A 21,009-nucleotide genomic window follows, 5' to 3' on the forward strand; every position below is an offset into this window, starting at 1 on the left:
ATATGACTTCTAAAAAATGGATGGACACCGTAACTAAGCTTTTAATGAATAAACAACCTGAAAAGTTACAAAAATGGAAGATCCTCAAGCCACATTGAATATATATTCTAGAGCTTAATAATATATAAATACCAAAACTACTTATCCTCAAAGCCATTTCACATTTAACTGAGAAAAATTCCTACAACTGTAGTAAGAGTTAATGAAAGAGCTCTATGAAATGACATTTTAAATTAATCACTAGTTAGAGAAGTCTACCATGGTCAGTGATTTTTTAAAAAGTTATGTTGTCTACACAACAGGCTTTCATAACCAAATACTATTCTTCTCACATTTCAAAAAATAAACTTAGCATTGCACTTTGCATATACTAGTTCGTTAATTCAGTTTCAACAAAAGAGTTTTAAAATATTTTACTGATATGTAGTGTTTAATAAAGTACACTTTACTGAAGCATTGTCAGATTCCGTTTGTATAATGTCTGTACAGAAATTTAAAGTGGCTTAAATGCCAAGTGAGATGTTAAGAACTTTTCACTGGTTTCCATTCACAGTTCACTTTACATTATGTAGATAAGGTAACGGTGTATTTAAGATCTAATTGATATAACGCGACCCGATATAACATGAATTTGGATAGAACGCAGTAAAGCAGTGGTCCGGGGTGGGGGGGGGGGGGGGTGGAGAGCTGCGCACTCCGGTGGATCAAAGCAAGTTCAATATAACCCGGTTTCACCTATAACACGGTAAGATTTTTTGGCTCCCGAGGACAGCGTTATATCGAGGTAGAGGTGAACTGAATAGAAATGATTTTACAGTAAAATGGAGGATATACAACTCAGATACCAAAATAAAGAATCCATCACAGGTTCATATGGTGGGAAAAAGCCTAATGTCAACAGCATTTCTAGTTGCCTTTCCAAAGAGCTTATTTTCTCTCCTTTTGAAAATAACTGTAGTTTGAAGGGAAAAAAGTCAGTTACTTTCATAAGGATTATAAGGTCTGCTCTACAGGAGAAAATCAAGGTGTCTTCATGATGAAAAATCCATACCCACAAGCAACATCATTAAGCTGACCTAACGCCCGCTGTAGACAGTGCTTTGTCAACAGAAGAATTCTTCTATCAACCTAGCTACTGCCTCTCATGGAGGTGTATTATCTACACCCATGGGAGAATCCCTCCCATTGGCAATAGGTAGTGTCTACACTGAAGCACTACAGCACCTTAAGGAGTAGCAGACTGTTTTACAGTTGACTGACTTTCTTTTACAGTTAAGACATTCAGAATAGATCTATGATTCTATGATAACAGCATATTCTGTCTAGTCATCTCAGCTTGTGTTATGAAGAAATGCAAGTCAGTATCAGGAGGCAAACGAGTCACAATTCAAATTTGCCTTAAGAGAAAAAACATAAGACTTCTGTCTTTATAGATCTTTTCCGTTCCTTGACGGAGTTTCAGATAAGACAGCCAACCACAGTAACACTATGTTTGAAGAGTACTATTTGGATATTATTGCTTTCCAAAAAGATGCATAATTTTTAGCAACCATTATGTCTTTGGGAAATTACCTTAGCAAGATGATGTACAGCATCTACTTCTCTCCTATTTTACATTCCAGAAGGGAACATCAATACATATGTTGAGCCCCAGTAGTTTTGAAAGTTCAAGACAAGGTTGTGTATTTAACATTTCTATTAAGTAGAAACCAGAGTCTTCACAATCAGGATTGGAGCTCCTATTCTACATTCTCTATAAAAACTGACAAAAGCACAGTCCCTGCCCCAAAGAGCTTAGATTGTAAGACAAACAACATATAAAAAGTGGAGGCGGGATAAAATTCGATACATATTGCTTTTTTTAAAATTACAAATTGATTTTTTAGGTAGAGGTACAGTATAACCTCAAAGTTATGAACACCAGAATTACGAACTGACCAGTCAACCACACAACTTGTAGGGGAACGCTCCAGACTCTCTTGGAGGTGGCTGTTCATCCAGTTGAGTATTAGAGAGCTTTGGGGAATGGAAAAAGAGACTGATCAGCACAAAAAAACACCTACTGCAGGTTAGAAAATGTAGGAATAAAGTGCGAGTTGCTAAAAGTCAAGCTGAATTAGCTCTTGCCAAGGAAACTAAAATAAAATTATAAGGTTTTTTAGTCATACAAATAAAAAGAATAAGGAAGGATGAGGCTGGGACACTATTCAGTGGATGTGATGGAGGTTAAAGATAATATAGGTATGGCCCAAAAATTAAATGAATACTTTGCTTTGGTTTTCACTAAGGATGATCATATGGAACATAGGCATGAAGGCAGGACAGCTGATGGAAACAAGTATATAGAAATGGAAACTAACACATCTGAGGTGAAATGAAAGCTTAAAGAGCTCAAATCGAGGGTGTTGGGGAGAGAAGGGAAGGACCAGATAACTTCCATCCCAGAATACTGAAAGAACTGGCACATGAGATTTCTAACCCAATAGCAAGGATTTTTAATACATCTATTTACTCAGAAGTAACGACATATTGCTGGAGAAACAATTAATGTTGTATATTTAAGAAAGGGGGGGGGGGGAAATGATCTGGGCAATTACAGTCCTATTAGTTTGACCTCAGTAGCATGCAAGGCTTTAAAACAAACTGTGAAGGAAAGAATATGTCCATGAATTTAATTAAACAGTAAAGGGGATATAATGCAACACTGATTTGCCAAGATAGATCATGCTGAACAAACCTGATTTCCTTTTTTGAGAAAACAATCAGTTTTTACATAAGGTAATGAAGTACAGTAGAACCTCAGAGTTACAAACTGACCAGTCAACCATACACCTCATTTGGAACTGGAAATACACAATCTGGAAGCTGCAGAGACGTAAGAAACCCAAAATGAAATACAGTACAGTACTTTGTGTGTGGTTTGTTTTTTTTTTTTTTAAGTAGTTTACATTTAACAAACACAGCATTTTTCTTCTGCATAGTAAAGTTTCAAAACTATATTAAGTCAATGTTCAGTTGTGAACTTTTGAAAGAACAACAGTAATGTTTTGTTCAGAGTTACAAACATTTCAAAGTTACGAACAACCTCCATTCCCGAGGTGTTCATAATTCAGAGGTTCTATTGTAGGTCTAATATACTTGGACTTCAGTAAAGCATTTCACATGGTACCACATGGGAAATTATCAGTTAAATTAGCACAAGAATGATACTGTGGATAAAGAACTACCCAAAGGGGAGAAGGCAATGAGTTGTGCTGAAATGTGAACTATCAGACTGGAGGAAGGTTACTAGGGGAGTTCTTCAACAACTGTATCTCATCAATACAGAGAAGGAGAAGAAAATTATAAAGGAAGATCTGGATGACATTGAAGACTGGACTAACAGAAATAGGATGAAATTTGATAGTACAAAGTCATGCACTTAGGGTCGAATAATAAGAAATTTCATCTACATGCTGGGGGCTCATCAGTTGGAAATGACAAAGGAGAAAACAGACCTGGATGTGTTGCTCGATCACTATACAACTATGAGCCACCAATATGATTCAGCTGTGAATAACGCCAATGTGATCCTAGGATGCATCAGGCGAGATTGAGAAATATTAATGCCATTGCACAAAGCAGTGGTAAATTCTCATTTAGAATACTGTGTACAATTCTCCTCATCCGTGTCCAGAAAGATGAATTGAAACTGGAACAGGCGCAGAAAAGAGCTAGCAGGATGATCGGGGAATGGAGAGTCTATAATATGAGAAGAAACTAGAAGAGCTTCACTTGTTTAACCGAGCAGAGAGGGATATGATTGCTCTCTATAAATACATTAGGGCAATAAACACAAGGAGGGTGAAAAAGCAATTTAAGCTAAAGGACAATGTTGACAAGAACAAATGGGTATAAACTAGGCATGAACAAATTCAGGCTGTAAATCAGAAGGAGGTTTCTGCTAGAGACAGAAAACTTGACAAATTTATTAATGTGATTGTACAACAGAGGTGCTTATGATAGTAGGGGGGAGGGCTAAACATCTCATTTCAGCTTTGTCTCTTGTGTTCAGAAAGGGATTTCCCACCACTCACCCACACTGCTGGCCCACGAACCACTGCTTAAGAGTCATTGTGATAAGGGATTTATCAATATGAAATGTTCAAATTTTTGAAGATGTTAACACATGGAGTACCTTTACTAGTTTTTTCCCCTATATTTGCTCCCAGATGCAATAAAACACAACTCAAACACTAAATATCTCAAATACTTGGTTCTTAAAAACTGTTTGTGTAACTATTAAGGTTTTAAAATGTAAAATGAGTTACATATACTACAAAATATTGTTGACATTTAGAAAACTTGCCTTACAGATAATCTACACGCCACCCCCACTTTTTGTTGCAATTTCCTCAAAACACCTGGAAGTAACAGCAAAACTTAAAACTGAACAGAGAATAGCACTGCTAGGAACAGTTGTGACTGACATCCAGTGCATTAAAAAAAAAAAAATCACCCCACACCCGGAATTCAGTCAACTATCACTGCTAACATCTGCAAAATAAGGAAAAGCAAAAAGTTGAACTGAAGAAAGCCTGTGAGAAGTGCTACTGAGATGTGTCTCACAAAATTTCAATAAATGGTTATTATAAACAAGTATGAGGACCAGAAGCCCGGACTTACAAAACCAGGAGATCTGCCTGGTGCCCAAGATGATTTTTTTAATAGCACCCTGTATAAGAGGTTTGGATTAGCTAATAGACACCAAGAGTATGTCTACATTGCAATCAAAAACCTGCAGCTGCCCTATGCGAGCCAACTCAGACTCATAGGGCTAAGGCTGCAGGATTGTTTCATTGTAGTGTAGACTTATGGACTCAAGCTGGGACCTGGGCTCTAGGACCCTGCAAGGTGGGAGGGTCCCAGAGCTCAGGCTCCAGCCCAAGCCCAGAAGCCTATACTGCAATGAAACTGCGCCACAGCATGAGCCCCGCAAGCCCAAGTTGGCTGGCCCGGGCCAGCTGCGATGCCTAGTTGCAATACAGACATACCCTAAGTGATTCTGCAGCCTTATGAAAGCCCACTCACAGAATATATGCACAAAATTGACACCACCTGCAGAAAAATCTAGTTTGGTGTCTAATGTAGTTGAACAGTTACTGCATTACCATTACTTGTTTATCATTCCTAGAGGACCACCTGTTTACCAGAGTTGCTGAACATGCACTGCTGGAAACATTTTTAGATAATAAGCTCCTCCACTGCAAACAGGAAGAGCTGCATAAGGGAAAGGAGCTGTCAGCAAGGAACAGTCAGCACCGTCTCATTTTCCCTACACTAAGATTGGTGATGGAGATGCTGTGGGTGAAAAACTCAATGTATGAGCATCTTTTGCCCAATGAGAGTGGGCTAACAATTCCTGCAAATGAACATCCACCTGTAGTGTTTGTAATCCCAATATAAACAACAACCCAAACACCACATGTTAACCAGGAAGCATAACGGATTCGAAACCAAAATGACAACATTTTTTCATAGGTTATTCTTACAGAAAACCAGAGTTAACTGCAAACATAGTGAAGCAAACCTATTTTTAACTATTCCGTTTTAATAATCTGAAATGTTATTGTAGTACAATCAGTTTTTAAAATTATATGTATACTACTTGTTATAGTCAATTACACAGGACAGAGCTTTTTCTTTCCTTTTTCACAGCATTAACTGTAGCCATTTTTGAAGCTTCGAATATGCAGCTGACATTGAAAGAGCTCTCATCAGCAATATCCTTTTTCAAACAGGGTGATAAATACTCAACATAGTATTCCAGATGATGGCAAACAATTGCTTTATATGATGGTGTTATAATATTTTTTATATTCTTCTTCATTCCTTATGTATCCTGACATTGTTATTTTTTAAGCGTCAGCTCCCACTAGATAGACATTTTCATTCATCTGTCCACAGTGATGCCCAGGTCCTTTACTGGAGCGGATACTGTTAATTTGGATACTGGTAGGGCATATTATTAGTTCTAATTTTTTCCTCCAATATTCATTACTTATTTTTCCCCATAGATTTTTAAGACCAGGTCATCTAGCTTGATCTGCTTTATGAACATTAAAACTTAAACTACCATCACACTACTCATTCATTTAGCTTGGTTAGATCCCTCTGAAGCTCTTCCTAGTCCTCTCTGGACTTGACTAACATAATAATTGACATTTTTGCAAACTTTGTAACCTTATTACTCAACCCCTTTTCCAGACTGTACATGCATTAAACATTACCTGTCCTAGTACTGAACCCCATGGCAACCCGCTTCAGCTTCTGCATTAATGAAAAATTGACCACATATTCCTAACTCTTCCCTCCGCCCAATCTCTTGTTTTTTGATTCATGACAATACTTTGTCTCTCACCCTATGGCTAATTAGTTCCTTTAAAAGCCTCTGGTGAAAGGACCTTTTTGAAAGCCTAAATATCTGAAAGGAATTTCAGGGTTCCACCAAGGACTTTTACTCTAAATTGGAAATGTTCAAACATTTCAGCCTGGAAGAACTTACACCCAGAGTTCTACAGTATTTGAAGTTGCAATTTTTCAAGGCATAAGAAGTTCAGGGCTTGAGATGGTGTTAAAAGTAAATAGATTTTTTTTTTTAAAGTTTTTACATGTGAATAGTTTCTATATTATTGATATGTTTTAGGTGTGGAAGTAAAGGGATGCTGAACAATTATTTTATTAAGAATTTCATAGACTTAGCACATCTTTTTCCTCTCTCAGCCTAATTCATACCTTCTTTTATATCAGCCCTAAATTTGGGACAAACTCCCACTTCCCATATGTCAAGTAACCCACCCTCTCTTTCCAATCCCTCCTTAAAGTGATGACTCAATCTGTAATATAATATTTAAAAAATGAGTTAGAAGTAGTTTCAGGTAGTACTTGCCCCCAAAAGCTTGAGACCAGTTTTTATGATTTAACAACTTTATGTTTCTCTTTCGTCTCTACTGTTGAGTGAAATCCCACAAGCAAAGCAGGGTATTACTGTCTACCCAAGGAAAACAGTAAAATTGGCTATTTTAGAGTGCTGCCAAATACAAAGGAAACTTTTTAAAAGATTTTTTTCCATCCCCTTTTTGTTACAGTGATCTTCAGTGCAACTTCTAACAGTAATTTTTTTTCCAGACAGTATTACTTCTAACAGCATTTTCTTCAGACAGAAGTGCAGATTTTAGTTATATGTGACCCTTTAAACCAGGGGTTCTCATCGCGAGGTTATTACTTTGGGGGGGAGGGGGAAAGGAGTTCCTGAGCTGTCAGCCTCCACCCCAAATCCCGCTTTGCCTCCTGTATTTATAATGGTGTTAAATATATTTAAAAGTGTTTTTAATTTAGGGGAGAGGGTTGCACTCAGAGACTTGCTATGTGAAAGGGGTAACCAGTACAAAAGTTTGAGAACCACTGCTTTAAACCCTATTTAATCCCTATTTTCTCTTGGCTTTCTATTACTGATTTCCCTCAAAACCTGTCCCCACTTTCACACACCTTTTTTTTTTAAACTGTTAGTACTATTTTAGTCTTTCATAACTCCCTGCCGAAAGAAGCTTACATCTTTTTCACACATATGAAAGCACACTATACAAAGTATGGTACTGAAATCTTTCAACAGAAAGTTCCATGATATTTTTAAACAGTGATTTAGTGTAGCACATGTAGCAGCACCAAAACCAGTATGGCATCCAGTCATTCTCATTGGTATCCAGGATGGATAAAAATAAGTTCTCTTAAAAAAAAAAACCTATTTAAATTAATTTGAAATTGACATTTAAATTAAGGCCTAAACACTATAACCTATTAAAATTATTTAAATTAAATAAAAAATATGCAAGCAGTATGTCTGCCACCAAGTTTCAAAAGAAAGTCAAGCTATTGACTAAGCACCTGGAATCAGAGCTTGCTCAAGTGCTAAACCAGCAGTAGCCTCTTCTGCAAGTACAGAGAGCGCAAACTGAGAAACCAATTAGGATTGAAAAAGCAGGAAAGCTTGTTTTCCTCTTCCAATCTATGAATAAAAACTAGGTGGGATGATGAGTTCGCCCTGTAGTAAAATCCTGAAGGACATGGAGACACCAATTCACTAACTACAAATGGTTTTTAAAAGTTAAATCAGTTTTAAATGTAAAACATGTTTTGGTAAACTTTTTTCTTATTGTCCAGAACATAACGCCATTGTCTAATAGAAGAATTAAATGCTGGTTTTTGTCCACTTTTCACTGAATTCCAATTTTCATCCAAAGAGTTGACACAAATTACAAGTAAAAAATTAATCATCTTATTTAGAAAATGGTGAATGATGCATGTCTAACATAACTAAAAATTAAAAATCTGAATAAATGTATACTGAGGTATATAATTACTTAAATAAATGTATATAAATACAATTTAGACTCCTGGTTACCAAAAAGCACCAAGTTTACTGTAAAGACTATATTTACTTGCACATCAATATGTTTTACTGGTTACCAATGGATGAAAATCAACTTTTAAAAGAAAAAAAAAAAAAAAAGAAAAAACAACTAAAAAGCACAAATGCAAAATAGAATTAAAACTGATTGTTGAAATTATGGTTTCCTGATTAAAAAAAATCAGTCTAGTTTACTGGTACCTCAAATCATTATGCCACTTGCAATGCACTTCTATGAAAATTTCTCCCCGTTATAAAATATTTTTTAAATTATTGCTTAAACTGTCACAAAAGGTCGATTTAATAAGGTGTTCTATTCCATCTGCAAGCTTTTGAGCAATGATTACAGTATTACGTTAATCAGTAAGACAAAGATGCTAGATCATTGGTGGGCTAATGACATTCCTGGGTAAGAGTGGTTATTATAATGGCTGGCTCTGCTAACCATTCGTTATTTCAGTATTTGTGTGCAAATGTTACTAGCATGTTTAATGATTTAATTGTGTTTTTTGTTTGCACTCTGCAAGCACTGCAGGTTTTGTAAGAGTAAGGAATTATAAGCAATATAGCTGAATATTTTTGTGATTCATCATAAAGGAAAATTCAAGGACCATATGTATCTGTCTTCCAGCTGCCTTTTCACTACAATGTTTTTATTTATTGTTGTAAGAATCCTTGGGACTAGAACCCACGTCTGCAGAGTTTAGGATAGCTGATGTTATCACATCGTCACTGAGAGGCCCTACAAAGCCACATCCAAGGAGCACTGTGGAGACTAAGCACAGCAAGAAGTGTTGCCCAAAAGGTCTAGAATGACAGCATCCTGCAGCCTTCTGATTGGCCCAGGCTCACTATTTAACCCAGAATGCTGTCTAAACAACTACGCAGTAGGCCAGAAGTTTAACTCCAGAGCTCACTTCACTTTCTGTTCTCCAGTCTCCAACTCCAGCCTGATGCTGATCCTGACTCTTGCCTGTCCTTCCCAGCTAGCAATTACTCCAACCCCAGTTCATTGACTACCACCTCGTGACTGTCCTTGACTTAGGGACACCAGCCCAGTCATAACTGCTAGGCCAGATTGTAAGGGATTGGGGTGTAAGCAATCATATTGTGATATCATTAAAACTACATTCTCCCCCCACCCTAAAAAAAAAACCACACACCTTAAACGTGTTGCAATTTATCGCTCATATAGGAATCCAAGCAGACCCCGAGACTGAACTCCCCCATTTAGCCACACACCAGATATACAATTCAAGTTGCCCCACGTTATTATACCAGCATGCTTCAACCCTGTTTCAGAAGGACCACCTTCAAGAAAGAAAATGTAGTGGATTCTCCATTCATTCCTGGGTATCTGCCAAAACTACCAACAAAATTACCAGTTACGGTGATGGGTTTATTATGTGGACATCTGTCCAGAAGTACTTAACCAAGGCCAGCTTCTCATATGTTATAGGCCCATCCACCATCAAATGCCTACATCTTTATTCACTACCAATCTGGGGAAATCCAGACCTGTAACTTAAAAATGAAAGATTAAGTAAAATCCAGCGTCATGCAAAGAAAATAAAGCAATTTAAAAACTCGTTTATTGGATTTCTGTCAGTGAGTCTAAAACTAACCACTCTTGACTAAAAGTAATTCAGCTGCCTATGTTGTAAGCTCTGCCATCAATTTAGTTGATTTGCCCAACATCAAAGTCGCTCTATGCATCAGTTTAACAATCTGTAAAAATATTCACTGACCTTACAAGATTGTTGTGAGGCTTAATTATGTTTGTAAAGCACTGAGAAAGGATGGACGGCATTATATGCAAAAATATATGTCAGAAATGCTAGACTAGATTGGAACAGACATTTCAGGTGACTGAGTCCAACCCACTACGTCAAACAGGAAAGACCACATATATAATCTCAAATTGAAAACATTAAGTTTTATAGACTGATGTTATGATCCGAAATGGCTATTTCCAATGTGACGAGTAAGTATCTCATATACCGCATTATGCAAATATATAAAAAATATATAAGAATATAAAAAAATCTAGTAAAATATTAATTCACAAACAGTAGTTCATGATAATTATGTGTAAGCAACTTCAAAGTCATGACACAACCCAGCCTTAAGAAATTAAACTCTTTACTTGTCCCATCATGCCTAAGTATTGAATAACATATGGTAATTATCAGAAGATTTAAGAACTCTTACTGTACCATGTTGCTCCTTATACTGGGTCACAATTTTAAACAACAGTTGGTTACCTGACTATTCAATTAGAATTAACTGAATTATTGAAAAGTACTTCATAGAAGGACATATACAGTAAGAGAAGCATCAGAGTACAAAACTGAACAGTAAATAAGGAAGCACTAGGCCAGGGAATTTTTAATACACATTTTAAAACACACTGCTTTTTGAGTGACTGCAGCTTGTGAACAGCTTTTGCTATTAGTTAGCAATTGAAATTTAACATGATAGCTTAAAATAGCTTTGTTTAACCCAGGTCAGTCCCTAGTGGACAAAACTAGTATTACAAAGCCCCTAAACTTCATTTTATGACAGCCATCATCCTTATTTGAGAGGGCCAGGCCCAGGTTAAGATAACATACTGCATATTTTAACTCCATCTCATTAGCAATGAGAGCAGATTTCACAGGCCATTAATTATAATCACTGCAGCTAATGTTATCCTGATAGCACATAAGTTAATACTAAAATATTTTGTCCCACCTTCAAAATATGGAAGTACATAGAATACCATATAAAACAGATTTTAGCCATTTATACTGCTTTGTTTTTGTGACAGTTGCTCAAAATGACATGTTCTACCACTAAAATTGTGAGTCTTTTACCCAATATAAAATACATTGTACATATTAGAAAGACTAAACATTTGTTTATACACAATGAACTGTGCTTTAGGAAAAACAACAATTCTCTTAGAGAAATGCTCCCTAAATTTATAGTAACAAGTTTCCAAATTCAGCATTTGCTTACCGTAACTTTTTCAGGTTTTATATTTCAGTTTTTGTGTTACATAGAATAAGACTTCTGACACCATACTTTTGCAGGAATGAACAAGGGAAATCTTCAGGATCCACCAGTTCCCTCTGCTAACAATTTTATGTTTGTATGATGTTTAATAAATCCTGTTCTCAAGCTTTTCCTTTAGCAGGGCTTTATCACTTTAACTGAAAATCAGAATTCGTGATGACAACATACACCTTACTTGCTTCAAATGTAACCATACTGACTATTTAGAGGGAAACTTCAAGCCAGTTGCAATTTACAGGAACTTGTAGAAACCCAATCCTTGATTAAAATAATCTAGTATTTCATTAATTATTCTCTCCCTTACAAACACAAATGGACTTACCTTGCCTGTCTTGTGGTCAAACCAGACAAGGGCATGGTTCCTGGACAGCACTTTACAGTCAAAAGTAGCATTATTCTGAGCTGGCCGGCAGCGAGCCACCGAACGGCCGATTTTGACAGGCTCGTCCAGGTAGACATGACGCTCCTGAAATGGGTGAGAGTTCGGGCGGCAAGTGAAGATAGCCAAGGCTGAAGGCATCGAGGACAGATTGGGGATGTCACGCCAAACAGGGATGAAGAGAAACTCTTCCTGATCCAGACGGCCTTCAACAAATTTTTATCCCCAATCTCCCCAGCAATTTTACATTAAAGCAGGACAAATGTTACCTGTACATGAGATGCCTAACAACTCATTGTTGCAGTGTGTAAACTGATCCTGGCAATAATCCAGTGAAAAAGCCCCATTATGTCCTTTAATAGTATCAGCAGCACCCTGGAAAAAATCTAGAAGGTGCAACTTTCAATCCATGCTCATCAGGAAGAACAGGAACAAACATCTGACTTCACAGAAGAGAAGCAAGACTCCCTGAAGGTGGAGATGTCTTTAAATCCAAGAAGATGAGTCACACACAAATACTTGTGTTGGGGATTCAGACTGCCTTCTTTTTTTCCTTCCGTAAACAGCACTTACCAAAATTTTAACCAATGCAGCAGGAAAGCAAGGAAAGATTTAGGGGGTGGGGGGCAAGGAGTAAAAAAGGTGTAGCGTCCAGGCAGCCTCACAGCCCAGATCAAGAGTTGGAGAATGCGTATGAAGCATTCGCTCCACAAAAGACAGTCCGTTTAGTTGACCCACATGACAGTCCACATTTCATCTTCGTCAGACAGTAAGATAAAGTAGAGTGGGTGGTGCTCGACTAGAGGTAGCAAAGCTACACTGGTCTCTTCCCCTACACCAGAAAAAATTGACCTGAGGCTAGGAGTTTCAATAGGCCACTCAGGTAAGGAATTTGATAAAGGGTGGAGAAGGGCTTCAAACTCTTCGCTACCCAGGGAGACACTAAGAGGAATGGTCTTCCAGGACGAACTGAAGGGGCGAGGGCCTCCTCAACTCGGAGGAGAGGTGGCAGACAGGGGGCTTGCAGGAGCTCACGAAGGTTGGGCTGACAGAAGGAGGGATCGCCCCTCAGATTGGCGGGGCGTGGATGTCTCAGTGAGGCGGGTTGCCTTAGGAGGGCAGGGGATGTTTCTCACGGGGGCTAGCTACCAGTAAGTCTCCGGGAGATCCCCCCCTGAGGTGTCCCGCCGCCCGGCCAAAGGGGGAGGGATCTGCTCCGCTCAGGGTCTCCGCAGGTGGCTGCGCATCGGGATGCCGTTTGTCGCTCTCTCCCGAGGAGCAAGGTCTCCGCTAGCCCAGCGGGGCTGGCCCTGCTCCGGCTACGGGAGAGGCCTGGAGGCCGGGCCCGGATGCCTCCCGCTCAGTGTCGTTCTCAGGCGGCCGCCGACAACGAAAACTTTCTTCTGACCTGCAAAACCAAAACAAACCCGATGAGGCTGAGCCCCGGCCTGGCGGCCCCCTGCCCCGGCCCGGGGCTCCCCGGCCCAGCGAACGGCAGAGGGGCACGCGAGCGCTCCTCTCTCTCCCTCCCTTCTTACCTTCCCAGCCGCAGCCGCCATAGTGACTGGAAACCTACCCGGTGTAGTAGCAGCAGCAGCGCTGCCGGGGAGGGGAAGGGGGGGGCTGGCACCCGGGAGAGGGAGGAGCCGCTCTGAACTGGGCCTGACCGAAGGATCAGCCAGCGACCGCCTACCCGCTCCTGCGCAGGCGTCGATCTCGCTCGCACAGCAGTGCGCAGATGTGGAGCGCGTGCACCTGCGTGCTGGGTACAATGAAGCCTCGGCGGAACTTTATTCCCCAGCCCTGACCCTGATGTCTCTTGTGGGCTCCGCTTCCGGGTTGGAGAGTGAGAAGCGAGGGAAACCGGGACGGCGCTTGGAGGGTGTGGCGTGGGGCGGGGCCGAGAGAGGCTTTCCCGAGAGGTTGGCACACAGGAATGTTGTCCTCCGTGAAGAGCGGGTGGAGAGAAAAGAGGGGTGTTGCTCTGGGGCTGATGGAGGAGGAGAGAAAAAGCCATCGCCCCAAAGCTGGAGAAGGAGGTTCCATTGAGGAAGGGTTCGAAGAAGGTGGAGCAGTCAGGACTCAGAGATGCTGCCCCTGAAAGTGAGAGTGGCTGAGTTGGGCGGATCCCAGTGCCCTTTCTATACACACACACACACCTCACCCATTTCATGGGGCTGCATTTCATCTTAGTTTAAATAAAGCTCTAAGGCAGGACTGCACTTACAAACCTAAGTGTACTTTTCATGCACATAAAAATTTAGTTCCTCCTGTGTTCCCTCTGTATCTTCTTGCCTTAGCCTCAATTTTTATGTTCTTACCACCATGACATGAAACCTACAGCACTTACTTGCTAAATGTTGTGTAATAAGTCTATATTTTGGGGTGTCTCAGTGCAATCACAGCTTCTGATTGCGACAGAATAAGGTGTGGAAAAGACATTGACATGACTGAACTGAACTGAAGGGGAAAGGCCAGGAGAGGACAGAGATTGGTGAGTCATCACATACAGCTGTAATTTTGTCACAGGTCATGGTGGTCACAGAAATCATGAATTTGAATTGTCCGTGAAATATTGGCAATGACTGTAAAAAACACATTTGATTAGGCCTCCCAAACTGAGTGGCATTGAGATCTGGCACATGAGGTCACAACACCACTCAGGTTTGGTCTGTTCACATCTCCATAGGGGCAGGTATGCCAAACCTGAATGGTGCTGTGATGTGACCCCATGCACCAGGTCGCATTTCCCAGAGCAGGGAGCCAGGCCTAGTTGCATGGGACAGGAGCCTCTGCTGCAGGATTAGTGCAAGGTGAGCGCTCTCTCCAACACGTTGCAGCCTCACCTTTCAGTACCTGTGCTATATTCTTGGGTATGTTAATGTAGCAAAACCTACATTATTTAGTAACTTTTCTGTGACGTATTTTTCCCCACACCTCTGCTGTGAAATTTACTACAAATTTCCATAACAAACTCATAGCCTTAATCAGCAATATAATAATACCTATCTCTTATATAGTGCTTTTCATAAGCCTATCTAAAAGCATTTTAGAAAGGAAGTCAACATTATTATCCGCATTTTACAGATCAGCACAGAGCAAGGAAGATTGCAGAGTCAAGAAGAGAACCCAGGTTTCGTAAGTCCCAGTCTAGTGGTTTATTCACTTGGCTATGCTTCCTCTCTAAAGCAATCTAGCAGAAGATGATTAAAGAACTAGAAAATGAAACCATGGTGGCAGATAAGATCATTCCATGGCAGGGTATATAGAAAGAAGAGAGAACCAAGGACAGAGCTTTGAAGGATGCCATTGGAAAAAGGTGAGGAGAATGAGAAACAACCATTTGAAAGAGACACAGTGAACTGTCAATGAGGTTGGGAGGAACTGGATGAATCAAAAGCCCAAGCAGATGAGGGAGTGATTGACAGTAACAGAAAGGTCAACGCAGAAAAAAAATGACAATAAGGTCTTTGGACTTGGCAAGAAAAGTGATCTTACTGGAGTGGAGGGTGCAGAAGCCAGGTGACAGTAGATCAAATAAGGAGTTAGGGACAGGGAAGTCAAATCTAAGGTGAAAAACAAGAGGGCATGTTTTCGGAAATAAAAGGGCAATGGGTATGTCCTAGTAGAAGCAAGATGGATCTACACAAGTGATTCTCAAACTTCAAGACATTGCATATCACTTCCAAGACTCAAAAGTATTTGGCATACCACCTTCAAAATTGATTTTTAGTAAATTGTTATTCTTTCCCTATACCTCAAATTTACCCATATACCATATGACTGAGGTCCACACACCACAAGTTGAAAATCAGTTCTCTAAGAAGTTTTTATATTATCGAGGCTACTGTATTAAGGTATGCTGTATGAAAGTAGGAAGGAAATAAAGGGGATCAGGGAGAGGGAGGAAGTGATAGAAAGTACAGCAGAATTTAGATTCATCTGAGTAAAGAGATTTAGAGACAAGAAGCAGATATAAGGACATTTTAAAGTTAGAAAAGTGGTAAAAAAGGAGACAAGGGAGTGTAGCTGTCCAACTCTCAGCCTGGGCTCTACCAAAATCTTTTTGAGTCTCTTGCCCCTAGGTCTCTTATGGGCGCCCCCACTCCTAGGCAATCTCTCTGTTCCCAGCAGGAGTTCAGCTCACTCCCAGCATCATTTCTGAATCCAATTACTTCTAGTCACTGGTGGCACTTCCCGGGTCCTGACACAAGTTATTGGCTGGGAGCAGCCCTCCTGGGTCCCTCACTGTATCAGGATTGTAGTGTTAGTCTGTACCTCAAAGTGTGTGGGGGGGCAGTAAAGAGGAATGGAGAGAGGAAAGGCTAGTCACTGCCTCAGGCTGGGCTAGGGTGACCAGATGTCCTGATTTTATAGGGACAGTCCCAATATTTGGGTCTTTGTCTTATATAGGTGCCTATTACCCCCCACTCCCTGTCCCGATTTTTCACACTTGCTATCTGGTCAACCTGGGCTCCCTTTAGTACTGGAGCTCCCTAGCAGCCTCTCCTTTTGGGCTAGGGTGACCAGATGTCCCGATTTTATAGGGACAGTCCCGATATTTGGGGCTTTTTTTAATATGGGCTCCTAAGGCTATTACCCACCCACCCCCGTCCCGATTTTTCACAATTGCTATCTGGTCATCCTATTCTGGGCAATGCTCTCGTTGTTGAAGGGGGGGAGGGAGAATGTCACCTTTGCCTTTTCCAAGTTGCACATGTTCTGCAGGTGCGCGTAATTGGCACTAGCTGAGTACGGGAATACTTGCTAGCCTATCACTGGGATGTGGTGTGTCCCATCACAGGGAGGAAGTTCTGATGATGAAAAGGAGAGAAGGGTGTGAGCAGAGAATTCCTGCCAAATATCTTTTTTTCTTTGAATTCTTTAGAAAGATCCTGCTTAGAAATGAAAGAGTGTTTGAGGAAGGAATCAAAGGAAGAGAAAAATCATTGGTGTTTGTAGGCATTTGAGTCAATCGACATGAAGAAATAAAGGAAAGATGTAAAGGAAGATGGCAGAATGGAATGGAGAATACATGTGTAGTGGAGAAATTCCATTAATTATCATATTTAAGTTCAATGTATATAATTATAATTTTACAGTAGTAGCTAATTAAAACATCCACCGCTATGGTATTCTCCAGATAGCACCCTTTTTACTTAAAAAAACAAACACACACACAAAATGAATAAAAATAAATGTTTTCAGTAAAAGCAAAATTAGGGAGACCACACAAACAAAACCACCATGTGGGTATTTTATGAGGTGTTCTGTACCTCTCAGAAAGTGTGCCTCTTTAGGTCCAGGGTAGAAACAGGTGGATGGGTATTTTACAAGGGATGACCAATACCCATCAGAATGTGCAGTTGTAGATTGCTTTTGCCAGGAATAAAAATGACTGACTGGCTGGCACATGCTCAATTTAGGCAAACCACCCCTTGCCACACGTGGCATAAAAGGCAGTAAGATTTGTCAGCCATATTAGGTATGGGCAAATGTGGCCATTTTAGTGGCCATCTTAGTTAAGGTCAGGAAGCCCATAGAATTTTATGGATGACTGCCATCATAGTTAATGGCAATATGGCCACACTGTATGACCATATTGGATGAAGGAAATGGAAGGGAGGGCACAATCACATTTCTCTTCCTAGGCAATTGGTGTTTATTTGAGGCCAATGGAATGAAGTAGCAGTTGAGTCATGTCCACACCTGCCTAACTTCCTGGCCTAAGTGTCTCAGGATATCGGAGTTTCTCAGGTCCTAAGGATTGCCTCAAAATCTCAGCATCTTTTGCTGCAGTGGCCCCCATGAATTCCAAATTAACTGTAATCATTCAGGGAAAAGATCTTGGTGTTATGAGCAACTCAGTGGAAAGATCTGATTATTGAACAGTGGTGATCAAAAAGGCAAACAAATTATTTGGATGTGTAATGAAGAGGTATTCACACTGGAAGTTGTGAGCATTGTCTGGGAGTCATAACCACCCTGCCTTTCTCAAACTGCAAAGTGGGAGGGGACTACGACTTGATCCTAGCTAAATGTGTGGGGTGCTGCTGACATGCAGGTCCTGATATGGAAAATTGACTTGCAGTATAGAAAAGATTCAGAACTCCTGGTGTAAGAATGATGTAGAAAATAATATGATAGTGCTATTATATAAACCAGTAGTACACACTCACCTGGAACAATGGTCAGCCAATGTCAAGTGAGACACAGCAGAAACAGGGGGCTCCAGAGACCGGCAATTAAATTGAATAGCAGCATGGAGAGACTTCCTTATGGAAAAAGATGAAAAGAATAGGATTTAAATTTAGAGAGGAGCTGGATAAGGCCCCAATCTCTCAAATACTTACACGTGTTTATTTTACATCAGTGGTGCCTGCTTACTGTATCTGAGAGTCTGCATCTCTTCTAGTGTGCTGCTTTTGAAGCAATGGTAACCGGTGGATTCTAAAGAGACAGATAGTAGGACAATGTTTTCCATGAGGGGCCCTAATTCTGGAACTCACTCCTCACCCTGGTTTATCAGGTGCTGTTTTTTGTTTGTTAGTTTTGATCTCGGTGATTTTTTAAATTTTGTTTTACTCTTCCACACATACTGCAAGTTCCATCTAGATTTGCAAGTATTTGAGGAGAGATCGGTTTGAAAAATGTGATGATTGTATGCGGGAGGTTGTTTTGGTAAGGTAATTTGGAAGTTTGTAGTAGAGCTGTGAATTGACAGAGATCTGCATCCTAGTCCAATACTTTTACAAGACTAACTTTCCTCAAACCCAAGCTATACACTGCCAAACTGTCACAAAAGAAAGCATTATTGCAGGGTAACAGGCAAATACATTTCCTGTGAACCATATTACAGATAATCTGCATGTTCAAACAAGAATGTTTTGTTCACAAAAATCTTCTGATATCCACTAGAGGGTTGGAGGGAGATGTGGGCAATTGAAAATATTTAATATGTGTGGAAAGTATACTATCTTTATTGTAAAAAGTCTCCTTTTTGCTGCTATGATGCAGTGATTGGAAACTTAATCAATCTTTTCTTAGGTAGCAGAAGTGCTTTCACAAAATTAATTAATGAAGGGGAAACAGCATTATGACATTTTGGTCACCCCCTCTGTCATTGTTGAAATGTTCCTGTTGCAGTAATTAGTAGAGTAGCTAGTATTATTTGAATGCATGGTAATTCAAGCCTTCAGAGTGTCTATGGGTGCAAATGAAGTAGTAGCAAAGCATATCAGTTCTGAATTATGCAATGATCCAGTCTGAATCCCTGAAGAGCTTTTTGTCTGAGAGCTGTACAACACAGATGCATGGCCTACAAATATGTTCTGTAGTAGGCTGTCACTTTCTTTGCTGATGCATTGGAAATATATGATGAAAGAACATGTCCCCAGAATGCTAATCTTTGGTTGGTTGCAGTGACAGAGAAATATTTACTAATGGGTTATTTGCTATTTTAATGGTTGGCGTTGCTGATAAAGGGCCAGATTTTACTTGGCGTTTGTGCAGATAAGTATGTGTTGGGGAAGTCAAGAAGCCTGTCACAAATGCAATACATCGAAGGACTGGTCTACACTTAAAAGTTTCACCAGTACAGTTATTGGTTAGGAGTGTAATTTTTACCAACATAATTATGCAAGTAAAAGCCCTAGTGTCTGTGGATGCAATTATATCTGTATAAAAATGCCTTATACTGGTATGGCTTATTACATTTCCTGAAACTCAACAAGTTATACTGGTATAACTGCATTCCCACTTTCAGTATATTGGCATAGTTAAATCAGCAAAACTTAGGTCCTTAGGGCATGTCTACATACCTTTGTTGTATCAATTTAACTATATTGGTTTATAAATTATAACTATATCTATTTATTGAAACAATCTATACTAATATAAACACCTTTATATTGATATAACTGCATCCACACTACAGATTGCATTATATTTAATTATATTATTACTAATTATATTGGTTTCCAAACAGTAATATAAAGCCAGCCTGACTGGTCTGAAAATCCTGTTAGCAATGAGGAAGAAGTGTTCGGCATTACTCTGCTGAGGAGAGTGGACTTTCACACCTTCATGCCTCACTGAAGTTGAGGCTTAAGGACACATGGCCTGCCAGCGTGGGACAAGAGAGTAGCTGCTACTGAGAAATAACCAGTGTAGGTTTGAATCCTAAAGTTGTATAGATCTGAGGCAATCCAATCCCATCTGCTGTACAGGACAACTAAGCAAAATGATAAAAGCAGGGCATCTATTATGTGTGAAATGTCTGTAATGATATGTACAAGGGTAGTTAGAGGAAACTATTGTTGTATATAGAAAAAATAATATTACTTCTTAAGAAAAGAAAGTAGCATTTAAAAATATTAATGTTTGTTGCTTTTTTTCATTCCTTTAAAGACACAGTGTCAACCTGTTAAGGCCCCACACTTTCCTTTCCTTAATGGAAAGTAAAACCCACATAGTGCACCTGGAAAAGGATTTTTTAATAATATCCCCACTCACAAACCTTTGTTAGCCTGGAATTATGGTTGAAAAAAATCTATCACTTCAGGGAAGAAACATAAAACCCTGAGAAAACATTGTTTCTCAGAAAACAAATATTAGCTTGAAAATACAAAGGACCCTCTAATTGCTTGTGTGGAATTGATATGACCTAATAAATACATCCTAAAGCAAAAAACAGCTAGCATGGGGGTGTTTAGAACAAACAAAGCTCAAAATATGTGCAGCAATGGCTTTTAATTACTTCCCCATTTAACAGATAGGGAATGGAGCACAGAGTAATCTAATGTGTAGTCTGTGTAAACTGCCTGTGTAATCGAGGGCAAGAGCCAGGAATAGGACCCTGATCTTTTAAATCTGTCTAGTGTCTTAACCATGAACAACAGTATATCTCAAATAATCAAGCCCCTGCCATTGCAGGGCTCTCAAGCATTGGTGCACCTCAGTTCCGTCTGCTCTCTACCTGTGACACACTAGTTGAGTCCTCCTGAGGGCAGTAATATTTTGGTTGAATTCTGGTTGTTTGGGCTTGGTGCAGAGGTGAGGGGGTGGTGTCTAGTGTCCTGGCGAATAGGGATCTGGTAGTCTCTTCTGGCCTTAACTCTGTGATATG

The 21,009-nt window shown here is 39.8% G+C and overlaps 1 protein-coding gene and 1 long non-coding RNA gene across 28 annotated transcripts in view; one reads left to right on the forward strand and one right to left on the reverse strand.

Moving 5' to 3' along the window:
• The window catches only part of SLMAP (sarcolemma associated protein), a 157,169-nt gene extending 143,615 nt beyond the window's left edge, over window positions 1-13,554 (reverse strand). For 24 of the 25 annotated variants that reach the window (XM_034777691.1, XM_034777681.1, XM_034777692.1 and 21 more), the window contains exons 1-2: window positions 13,421-13,554; window positions 11,826-13,290 (exon numbers count right to left, since the gene is read on the reverse strand). In XM_034777691.1, the coding sequence (XP_034633582.1) occupies window positions 11,826-12,023 (198 nt within the window). In that variant the 5' untranslated portion in view covers window positions 12,024-13,290; window positions 13,421-13,554. The remainder of the gene's footprint in view (window positions 1-11,825; window positions 13,291-13,420) is intronic. The other variant, XM_034777668.1, reaches the window with a different exon arrangement.
• Window positions 13,551-20,185, forward strand: LOC117880978. 3 transcript variants are annotated; one of them, XR_004646648.1, is made up of 4 exons: window positions 13,551-13,804; window positions 14,277-14,376; window positions 14,970-15,201; window positions 19,870-20,185. It is a non-coding gene; the product is annotated as an uncharacterized LOC117880978 (long non-coding RNA). The 3 variants fall into 3 exon arrangements; XR_004646646.1 differs by lacking the exon at window positions 19,870-20,185 and adding an exon at window positions 16,771-19,749; XR_004646647.1 differs by lacking the exon at window positions 19,870-20,185 and adding an exon at window positions 16,771-19,749 and having other exon boundaries at window positions 13,551-13,728.
• Window positions 20,186-21,009: the final 824 nt, after the last annotated feature.

This window comes from Trachemys scripta, chromosome 7, assembly GCF_013100865.1.
Source record: "Trachemys scripta elegans isolate TJP31775 chromosome 7, CAS_Tse_1.0, whole genome shotgun sequence".
NCBI lineage: Eukaryota > Metazoa > Chordata > Testudines > Emydidae > Trachemys > Trachemys scripta.